The 11,869-nt window shown below is 46.0% G+C and overlaps 1 protein-coding gene across 1 annotated transcript; it reads right to left on the reverse strand.

The window, feature by feature from the left end:
• Positions 1 to 15: 15 nt before the first annotated feature.
• LOC122132593 lies at positions 16 to 11,828 on the reverse strand (the record flags this gene model as incomplete). Its single annotated transcript, XM_042707263.1, has 15 exons — positions 11,717 to 11,828; positions 11,238 to 11,299; positions 11,030 to 11,062; positions 10,843 to 10,913; positions 9,727 to 9,788; positions 6,216 to 6,350; positions 5,931 to 6,056; positions 4,618 to 4,776; positions 4,280 to 4,407; positions 3,676 to 3,814; positions 1,825 to 2,065; positions 1,553 to 1,638; positions 560 to 644; positions 278 to 294; positions 16 to 135 (listed from the first exon to the last, which is right to left on the reverse strand). Coding segments are annotated over exons 5-15 (1,275 nt in total), but the record flags the coding sequence as incomplete, so codon positions are not given.
• Positions 11,829 to 11,869: the final 41 nt, after the last annotated feature.

An 11,869-nucleotide genomic window follows, 5' to 3' on the forward strand; every position in this document is an offset into this window, starting at 1 on the left:
GATGAGGGGTCTCACCTCCTGTCGGTAGCGGGAGATGGTGTGGTTGACCACCTTCCCGAACGGCGTGGCCAGCTTGCGGAGCGCCTCCTCAGGGGGGTAACCCTTCACGGGTCGGATCAGAACCACCTTCCCACCCTGCAAAATGAGCGCCACACACACACACACACACACACACACACACACACATCAACCCACAACTATGACACACACACCACTACAACAGCCAACTCTGACATCTGAGCTCTCTTAACATGAAACTGCATCAACATTAACTTACCTGAAACTCGTTTGTTTCTGGAAACATGACCGGAGAGGAAGGGGAGAGAAAGAGGTTTTTATAAACAACCAGCCATTTTGGTGTAGATTTTTCATAGCAGACTGCAAATCAAAGCATAACTAACAGATTTGATTTAGATTTAAAAGTAAGTATTTTTAGTGACACTGGATCTAAATTCATAACTCTAAACTTGAGGTGTTTCATCAAGAATGTTTTGCTTTGCTGTTCCCGTGGCGATCAGGAGGATTGGCGGTAGGGCTAACCCTAGCTCAGCTGGCTTACCAAGCATGTCTGTGCCGGAGTCCAACTCATCAAGGGTAACAAAGTCGTCCAGGTTATCAGGGAAATCAGAGATCTCTACATCCTCCTGCTTTGGACAAGAACAACCCAATCAAATACAATTAACCAATCAAACCAACCTAATCAAATCGACCGCTGCACTGGAGGGCTCTACACCAGATTAGAGGAGACAAGGGGAAGCATGTAGTGCAGCTAGCTGCAGCTAGCCGCCAGCTAGCACAGCTAGCACTAGCACATCCTCTGTGGCGCTTAGGAAGACAAGGGGAAGCATGTAGCGCAGCTAACGCATGTAGCGCAGCTAGCACATCTCCTCTGTGGCGCTTAGGAAGACAAGGGGAAGCATGTAGCGCAGCTAACGCATGTAGCGCAGCTAGCACATCTCCTCTGTGGCGCTTAGGAAGACAAGGGGAAGCATGTAGCGCAGCTAACGCATGTAGCGCAGCTAGCACATCTCCTCTGTGGCGCTTAGGAAGACAAGGGGAAGCATGTAGCGCAGCTAACGCATGTAGCGCAGCTAGCACATCTCCTCTGTGGCGCTTAGGAAGACAAGGGGAAGCATGTAGCGCAGCTAGCACAGATAGCACAGCTAGCACATCTCCTCTGTGGCGCTTAGGAAGACAAGGGGAAGCATGTAGCGCAGCTAACACATGTAGCGCAGCTAGCACAGATCCTCTGGGATGCTTAGGAAGACAAGGGGAAGCATGTAGCGCAGCTAACGCATGTAGCGCAGCCAGCACAGCTAGCACAGACAGCACAGATCCTCTGGGATGCTTAGGAAGACAAGGGGAAGCATGTAGCGCAGTTAACGCATGTAGCGCAGCCAGCACAGATCCTCTGTGGCGCTTAGGAAGACAAGGGGAAGCATGTAGCGCAGCTAGCGCATGTAGCACAGCCAGCACAGCCAGCACAGCACAGCTCCTCTGGGATGCTTAGGAAGCTGTGTTCCTAACTGATGTACGGATTTTGTGTCCCTACCTGGTTGTCTTCGTCTCCTGAAGCCTGCTCAGGATTGGCTGTCCGAGCGGAGTCAAGGGTGGGGTTTTCAGATGGAGCCGCACCCTCTGGGTTTGGGATGTGTGTTCATTTTGGTTTGGGAGGAAATCACACACACACACACACACACACACACACACGTCAACCATCAACAGTGGGAAAAAACTATTTGAGTAAACTGATTTTACATTTCCCCTTCACAAGCGGTAGCCCCAAACACACACACACACACACACACACACACACACACACACCCTCAATGCCCTCGTCCCCCTCCTCCAGTAGCCCCCTTTCATCCTCCACGGGGATCCCATCTTCCTCGTTGCCACGCTCTCCATCACCACCATCATCTTCGTCTCCGAGCTCCATCTCCTCCACGTCTTCAGGGTCTAGATCTTCCTCTCGTAGCTCCGCCCACTCAGCATCTGGTTGGCTGGCCTCACCGCGGGGTCCGCCCTTAACGCGCCTCTCCTCTGTATGCGAATCCTCACCAGCCTAAGAGGAGAAAACAGCTTATTGCAGCTAAATAACTAATGCTAACCCTAATGACAGCATAGCAGCTAAATAACTAATGCTAACCCTAAAGACAGCATAGCAGCTAAATAACTAATGCTAACCTTCTGACAGCATAGCAGCTAAATAACTAACGCTAACCCTACTGACAGCATAGCAGCTAAATAACTAATGCTAACCTTCTGACAGCATAGCAGATCAATAACTAATGCTGACCCTAATGACAGCATAGCAGCTAAATAACTAATGCTAACCCTCTGACAGCATAGCAGCTAAATAACTAACGCTAACCAAAACCCTATTCATAGCATAGCAGCTAAATAACTAATGCTAACCTTCTGACAGCATAGCAGCTAAATAACTAATGCTAACCCTCTGACAGCATAGCAGCTAAATAACTAACGCTAACCAAAACCCTATTCATAGCATAGCAGCTAAATAACTAATGCTAACCTTCTGACAGCATAGCAGCTAAATAACTAATGCTAACCAAAACCCTATTGATAGCATAGCACAGACCTGGGCAAAGTGCGGCCCAAGGGCAATTTGCGGCCCTTTGGCTGTCCCTGTGCGAGGTCAATTGTAAATTAGGAATCAAAACGTAAAACCTGTACTTATTATACAGCTCTTCACAATGTTCCAAAAAGTACCTTTGATTTGAATGGGCCATCCCAACGTTCGCAGGTCTGTAATTTCTTTATATTCACTGCTGCGAAAAATGTATGACTGCTGTCATTGGCAACGGGTTTTGTGCTTATAATTCACATCTTTCATATCATTCCGCAACGCAAGTAGTCCGGTCATTTAACGTAACTGAAAATCATTGAAACTTGAAGTCAGAAGGTGGGTTGCTTCGCATTTGCGTGAAGAACTAAACGGCAACAAAATCATTAAAAAGAGGTATTTTGGAGAAATGTCTTCTATTGTTTTGGCAAGTAACCGTATAATAAGCGGGATGTTTTTTTTATTTCCGTAGGCCTACATTCGTGCGTCACTGCGACCATTTGCGCTGATAAAAATTGATATTACTATTAATTTGTATACTATTGCATTGCAAGCTTACTCTCGTGTGTGTGTGTGTGTGCCATGTGTATCGATCGTCTGGGAACACCTTTAATACTGCAAAAACATGCTCATTTTCAAAATCGTTTTGGTGAATGTTGATTAAATAATGTTGCCGTTTTTACTATGCCTGCACCAATTTTTTTTGATAGCCTAAATGTAACATCTACTCTTACCAGTAGCAGTTATTCAAAACCATACAATGTAATGTTTTTTTTATAAAGAGATACAACTTATATTGAGCAGAATTGAGTTCAGCCTATTGGTCCGGCCCTTTCCCTTGGGGAAATGAATTGCCCACCCCTGGCATAGCAGCTAAATTACTAACACTAAGCAAAACCCTATTGATAGCATAGCAGCTAAATTACTAACACTAACCCAATTCCCAACATACAGATAAATAACAAATGCTAACCAACTTCCAGCAAAGAGCTAAATTACCAGAGCTGACTCAGTTATAAGCACCTTCAACCAACTCCCGTTAAACACTCAGGTTAAATAACACCTGCTCCGCCAATGACTGGTCTCACCTTCTCTAAATGACTGGCTGTTGTAGAACTCTCTGTGGCATCTCCACTTCTGTCATTTGAGGATGATGATGACGAAGACAGCTTCGACTGGTCTTCACCCTTGTGTCGACTCCCACCGTGGCTTTTCTCAGGACTGTCACTATGGCAACAATAGAGGGATTGGTCACAAAGTAATTTCTGTCGCCTGCTGACTCATTTCCCACCAATACTAGATGCAGTGTCGTCGTACCCCCCCCCCCCCCCCCACACACACACACACACACACACACACACACATTTGTAAGGGATTTCTGTGTTAAACAAAGCTTCTGGAAAAGAGTTTGGAAAGTAGTAATCTAGATCATCTGAAGTCAGAGAGCAGAGGAGCTTGTGAGGTTAGGTTTAGGGTCAGAGTGAGGGTTAGGGTCAGAGGTCAGAGGTGAGGGGTGAGGGTTAGGGTCAGAGGTGAGGGTTAGGGTCAGAGTGAGGGTGAGGGTTAGGGTCAGAGTGAGGGTTAGGGTCAGAGGTCAGAGGTGAGGGTTAGGGTCAGAGTGAGGGTTAGGGTCAGAGTGAGGGTTAGGGTCAGAGGTGAGGGTCAGAGTCAGTCTTGTGAGGTGCGTCTCACCGCAGAGTGTGCTTGGGGTCGGCCAGCATGGTCACCCTGACCTTGGTGCCCAGGATCTTCAGCGGACGGTCATAGTAGTACTTAACCATCAGACGAGCATCCTCACGGTCAACCATTTCAATATGGGCCTGCAAGGTTTGGCGGGGCAACACACAAATCAGCAGATGCAGCAGCGGATCAGAACCACACGCACACACAGCAGATCACAACCACACACACACACACACACACACACACAGCAGATCACAACCACACACACACACACACAGCAGCGAATCACAACCACAAACACACACACATCAATCCCCTAACCCTTAACTCTCACCCTCACCCCTCACCTCTGAGCCGCTGAACTTGGAACGCCGCACTTCTCCAAACATCCTGACGACTTCTAGAACCTTCTCCTGTGTGTCCTTCTGGTCCGGCAGCCGAGAGAAGAGAGCGGTTCCGCACTTGGACGTCCTGGACTGGCTCCTGGCGTCCTCTCCCCCTGGGATCTGGACACAACGCCACACATTTAACTCAAAGCTTTTCAAAGAGAACTGCTGCAACACTTACTATTAGCGTTGGGGGTTAGCCTAGCCACTTACTATTAGGGTTGGGTTTAGCCTAGCCACTTACCGTATTTTCCGGACTATAAGCCGCTACTTTTTTCCCACGCTTTGAACCTCGCGGCTTAAACAACGATGCGGCTAATTTATGGATTATGATACCTGTGACTGTATACGGTGGCTTTGTGTTTACGGTGGCTTTGTGGAGCTAGGATGCTAGCATGGATGCAGCCGCATGGATGCTTAGCTCCACGCGATTTCTCAGTATCTCTCAATAACTTAACTAATGTCAAAATAACCACAGTCTACCAGCGTAGACAGAACACAACTCAAAACAGTTTACAACAATACAAATCCAGTCTTCAAGTTCTTTAGCTCACTGGTTTCAAACTAGCGTCTGTCTTCAATCTAACGTTCTAGCTTCTGATTGACTCTTGCGACTGTGCGCTCTTAAAGCAACAGTGCACTTATCTAACTGGCAAAACTAACTATTGTATTAGTTTTGATATTCATTTTAGCCTGTGTAAAGTTAATTTGTTTCAATGTTGCGGTAGGCACCTGCGGCTTATAGACATGTGCGGCTTATTTATGTTAAAAATAATTATTTTTAAAAAATTTAGTGCGTGAGGCTTATATTCAGGTGCGCTCAATAGTCCGGAAATTACGGTACTATTAGAGTTGGGCTTAGCCTAGCCGCTTACTATTAGGGTTGGGGTTAGCCTAGCCGCTTACTATCGGGGTTGGGGTTAGCCTAGCCGCTTACTATCGGGGTTGGGGTTAGCCTAGCCGCTTACTATCGGGGTTGGGGTTAGCCTAGCCGCTTACTATCGGGGTTGGGGTTAGCCTAGCCGCTTACTATCCGGGTTGGGGTTAGCCTAGCCGCTTACTATTCGGGTTGGGGTTAGCCTAGCCGCTTACTATTAGGGTTGGGGTTAGCCTAGCCACTTACCATTAGGGTTGGGGTTAACCTAGCCGCTTACTATTGGGGTTAGCCTAGCCACTTACTACAAGGCAAATGGACAAACATCCCTTCACTGTCACACGGACAAACACACATAGATTTAGGCACACAGGCACGCACGCACGCACACACACACTACCTGTATGCTGGCAACGGTAGGTGAGAGGTAGACGTAGATCTTGTGCTGCTTGGTGAAGTCCAACTTGTCGTAGAAATGAGACACCATGGCGTGAGCCTCAGTGTGCGAGTTGAACTCGAGAAAACCCTGGATGGATAGAACAGATGGATGGATAGAACAGATGGATGGATGGACGAGTGCAAACACGTAGGCTAACGGTGTATTCAGCTTTGCATACAAGTTTTGAGAGTTTTAGAATAAATTATACACACAGTCATACACACACACACACACACACAAACACACCTTGGAGGGGAAGACCAGATGTTTGACCACTGTTCCAAATGGTTCTGCCAGTTCTAATAAGTCTCTCACGGTTACAGAACCCAGAGGGAACTTGGTCACCACCACTCTGGTTCTAGGGACCGGGCGCTGGAGAGGCTAGAGAGAAGGAGATGGACAGTTTGTTAAACAGCACATATCCACAAGAGTGAATGGCAGCTCCTAGACTACCTGCGAGTTATGTAGGATCCCTTAAAGCAGTGTTTCTCAACCACTGGGCCGCGGGAATGTTTCAAGTTGAAGCTAATTATCCATGAAGAACTGATTTTTAGTTTAGTTTAAAATTCGATGTTTTATAAAACAATATAAAATGTATAACAGACAGATCATGAAAATATCCTATCTTTACAGCGTCATCAAGTTTAGGCGCTCAGTTAAGGTAACGTTCTACTCTGCGGCGATATTAGCGGAAAAATTGAGACGTTTCTCAAGCGAAAGAATGACAGCACTGGTACTGTCATAAAACCGAAAACTACTAAAATCCAGCGTAAATACAACCCTGATTATATATGATTTGGTTTTGGGAATGGAGGTGAAGACGTTGAGCCCAGAGCGCAGTGTGTCGAGTAGCCTACGTTTTAATACTGTCTAATGAGGCGCTCAAACCTTCAAATCTGAAGCCACATTTGGAGACGCGACATCCAGCACTTGCTGAAAAGCCGGTGGAATATTTCAAAAGAAAAGAGTGCTTTGAAGGCCAGTTACTTGGTAACTATACGTGTGGCACAGACCAAGAAGGCCTTTACGATCGCGGAGGAACTGTCGCTGCCAGCTGCAGTGGATATGTGCCGCGAGATGATTGGGGAAGATACTGCGAAAAACTCTTGACAGTACCACTTTCAAACGACACAGTGAGTCGCCGGATTTCGGAGATGGTGTAACGGTGCGGCTGCCCTTTACCGCTACGGTAATACACTTCGTTGCTAAAACACACACAGTAGACAGCTCGGGGTACATGCACACGGTTTATTGGCACACAAACAACAACCATCATTGTTCACTACGATCAGGACCGCATATTGGACATACAACTACCAAACATACCAGGACTAAAAGGCCTTCCCTTCAATGCGAGGGAAACGTTGTACAAGGCTGAACAGTAGCGGAGTGCGGTGCCGTGCCGTGCGGTGGCGTGTTGACTTCCAGATGCGTCACAGAGGAACGACCCGATAGAAAGTCGGGAAGGACCTTTGAACTTTGGGCGCATGGAACGTCAGACGTGCACAGGCCAAGTTGGTGGGATGAGAGGGGTGTGTGATAACTGGTGACTGATTTAGAGTGCTATGTAATATAATATTATTGTATTTGTGTAAACGCGTCTGTAGTAATATAGGGAAATGTATTGGATAATGAGTCGGAATATGTATTTTTATTGATAATTGATTTGCAATGTCTAATGTTTCAGGCCGGGGTAATCAAATACCGGCGCAGAACTGGTCTTCGGGAGGCGATGAGTCTGAGGGGAACAACTTCCAACCCCTCCAGACGACTATCGGTGACCATTTAGAATTGAGAGCGACAAAATGCTAAATTGACTCAAGTTTATTCAGAGTTACTGGTGCATTGTGTAGCTGAATTGTTTAGGGAATTATTTATTTATTGAGAACTATTTGTGTTTGTTTTCTTTTTCTTTTCTCCATTCTGGCGTGTTTGCCTGCTGCAACCGGCCATTAAAACATTTGCCATTTTCCAAGAAACATCCGAGACACTGCCTCCACTTCTTTTTACATCGCGGCGAGGCCAGCCCGGCTACAGATGGCCTCGGACATACAGAACCAGGTCCTGGAAAGGATGAAAGGTAGCCCGTTCTTTTCAATCCAGTTAGACGAGTCGATGGACGTCAGTAACGCTGCATTACTGCTTGTTTTCGTGCGTTATCGTTAGCGGTATTCTACAAGAGGACATGCTTTTCTGTGGAGAGCTACCAACTCGAACCACTGCCCAGGAATGCTTGGTGCTATTTATGTTGATAAAAGATTGCAGCGACAGATCATTATTTGGACCTATTTGAACATTATTTTAACCTATTTGTTTGCATGTCTGAAGCAACACCTATTTTAATCAGGCCTTATAGCTGAGTGGTCTTGTTTGCATGTTTCATCACTTGTTTTGAGTGCAAGCTATCTTTTGGGTCAATTCTGGTTTTATTTACTTGCTTGTTTGCTGTGCACAAATAGGCCCAGGCCTACTGCAAATAACTTCCTTTGTTTCAAAACTCTTTTGAATGAAAATGCTCTGTGTATTTTTATGTTGTTTTCTGGTGCAATTTTGATGCAATAGCTAGAGTTAGATTTCCTTGTATTAATGTCTAGGCTCCCACCTGTAGCAGGTGCTGATGTTTCTCTTTGTGACACATAACAATCGCTTATTAATTAGAATGGAATATAGATTACCAGTAGATAAAATAATCACCCTGACAAGAATAGGAATAGGAGGGCCTAACTGAGGGCCTAACTGACACTGTTAGAGTAGAATTAGGGCTGATCCCATAACTGACACCAATAGAGTAGAATTAGGGCTGATCCCATAACTGACACCAATAGAGTAGAATTAGGGCTGATCCCATAACTGACACCGATACGATAGAGTAGAATTAGGGATGATCCCATAACTCACACCGATACGATAGAGTAGAATTAGAGTAGAATTAGGGCTGATCCCATAACTGACACCGATACGATAGAGTAGAATTAGGGCTGATCCCATAACTCACACCGATACGATAGAGTAGAATTAGAGTAGAATTAGGGCTGATCCCATAACTGACACCGATACGATAGAGTAGAATTAGGGCTGATCCCATAACTCACACCGATACGATAGAGTAGAATTAGAGTAGAATTAGGGCTGATCCCATAACTGACACCAATAGAGTAGAATTAGGGCTGATCCCATAACTGACACCGATACGATAGAGTAGAATTAGGGCTGATCCCATAACTCACACCGATACGATAGAGTAGAATTAGGGCTGACCATATAACTGACACAGATAGAGTAGAATTAGGGATGATCCCATAACTGACACCGATACGATAGAGTAGAATTAGGGCTGATCCCATAACTCACACCGATACGATAGAGTAGAATTAGAGTAGAATTAGGGCTGATCCCATAACTGACACTGTAAGAGTAGAATTAGGGCTGATCCCATAACTGACACTGTAAGAGTAGAATTAGGGCTGAGCTTATAACTGACACTGATAGAGTAGAATTAGGGCTGATCCCATAACTCACACCAATAGAGTAGAATTAGGGCTGAGCCCATAACTGACACCGATAGAGTAGAATTAGAGTAGAATTAGGGCTGACCTTATAACTGACACTGTAAGAGTAGAATTAGGGCTGATCCCGTAACTGTCACTGTAAGAGTAGAATTAGAGCTGAGCCCATAACTGACATCAATAGAGTAGAATTAGAGTAGAATTAGGGCTGATCCCATAACTGTCACTGTAAGAGTAGAATTAGGGCTGACCTTCAGAGGGCCTGATAACACCCTCTTGGGTTTGGGCATGTCGGAGCTGGGGACCGGTCCACCTGAGAAGAAGGGAAACCAGCAAGCTCTTTAAGATTCACATAAAACCAGCAAGCTCTTTAAGATTCACATAAAACCAGCAAGCTCTTTAAGATTTACATAAAACCAGCAAGCTCTTTAAGATTCACATAAAACCAGCAAGCTCTTTAAGATTCACATAAAACCAGCAAGCTCTTTAAGATTTACATAAAGCACAATAACAAGCAAGCTCTTTGTGGTTGCCATGGCCACAGACAGGTGCAGAGTACACCATTACGGTGCAAACCCATGACAGCGACGCGATACGCTTCCATCGCTTTGAGTGGTCGTGTTGTTGCGTGTGGAAATAGCATTTTCAAACTGTCAGAGACGACACCAAACAATCTGATTGGCCGCTGCCGGGAAAAATCGCTCCTCATTTGCATAGGATTCAACATTTTCCAACTTTTATCGGTCGCGTCGCCCCAAAACGGTGGTCTACGTCACAATGGATTGGCTCCCGTTGAAATGCATGGGATTAGAATATTGCATCGCTCGTAACGGTGTCATGGGTTTGCACCGTTAGAGTATGGTATGAGAGTACGGTATGAGAGTACGCAATGAGAGTGCGCTTTAAGAGTACACCATTAGAGTAGGCCATAAGAGTATGCTATTAGAGTGAGCTATGAGAGTGAGCTATGAGAGTACGCTATGAGAGTACACCATTAGAGTACGCTATGAGAGTACGCCATAAGAGTATGCTATTAGAGTGAGCTATGAGAGTGCGCCATGAGAGTGAGCTGTGAGAGTACGCTATGAGAGTGAGCTATAAGAGTACACCATTAGAGTACGCTATGAGAGTGCGCTATGAGAGTGCGCTATGAGTACGCTATGAGAGTACGCAATGAGTACGCTATAAGAGTGCGCTATAAGAGTGAGCTATTAGAGTGAGCTATTAGAGTGAGCTATGAGAGTACGCTATGAGAGTATGCTTTTGGAGTGCACTATAAGAGTGTGCTATAAGAGTGTGCCTTTGGAGTGAGCTATTAGAGTGTGCCTTTGGAGTGGTCTTTGTTAGCTGGGCTACTGAGTAGTTACCTGTGTTACGGTTTGGGCGTTTGAGGGAGCGCCCAGGTCTGCGGTCTGTGTCATTGGGATAGAGGGATGACCTGAGAGGGTGGAGAAAATCAAGCATGTTTATGTGTGTGTGTGTGTGTGTGTGTGTGTGTGTGTGTGTGTGTGTGTGTGTGTGTGAGAGAGAGAGAGAGTGGGACTTATGACTTACGTTCCTTGCTGGTAGGGATCCCAAGTGGGAAATCTGCAGGAAGGACAAGAGTAGAAATCAGCCATCATTCATTCACCCATCCATCCATCTCCATGGTTACCACTCTATCCCCCATCCAACTACAGCTCCACCCCCCTACCTCTCTATCCCCCAACCTAGTAAAGCGGTGTAGAGACATGTAGTAACTAGTAACTGCCTATTTACTCACAGGCGCAAGAGCTCCTTCCTGGAGGACTCGTGGCGGACACCGTGGAGGTGGTCTTTCCAGGTCTGAGAGACAGACAGACAGACAGACAGACAGACAGACAGACAGGCAGAGAGACACAGACAAGCAGACAGACAGACAGGCAGACAGACAAGCAGACAGACAGACAGACAGGCAGACAGAGAGAAAGGAGAAATGGGTGAAAAAAAAGGTGGACATGAACAAGGGTTTTCTCTCTCTTACGTCAGTCAAACACACAGTCTTACAGTACACACACAGTTTTACAATACACACACACAGTCTTACAGTACACACACAGTCTTACAGTACACACAGTTTTACAATACACATACAGTCTTACAGTACATACACACACACACACACACAATCTTACTGTACATACACACACACACACACACAGTCTTCCAGTACACACACACACACACACACACACACACACACACACACACACACGGGCTCACCTTTTTGGAGTTGACCTTGCATTGGCAGAGACTGCAGGTGTGGGGGAAAGAGTGGGGCTCATCACCATGGAAATCAGCCAGCTGAGAGAGGAGGAAGGAGAGAAGGGGGAGAGAGAGAGCGAGGGAGAGAGAGGAGAGAAGGGGGGAGAGAGA

Source organism: Clupea harengus, unplaced genomic scaffold (genome assembly GCF_900700415.2).
Source record: "Clupea harengus unplaced genomic scaffold, Ch_v2.0.2, whole genome shotgun sequence".
In the NCBI taxonomy this organism is placed as follows: domain Eukaryota; kingdom Metazoa; phylum Chordata; class Actinopteri; order Clupeiformes; family Clupeidae; genus Clupea; species Clupea harengus.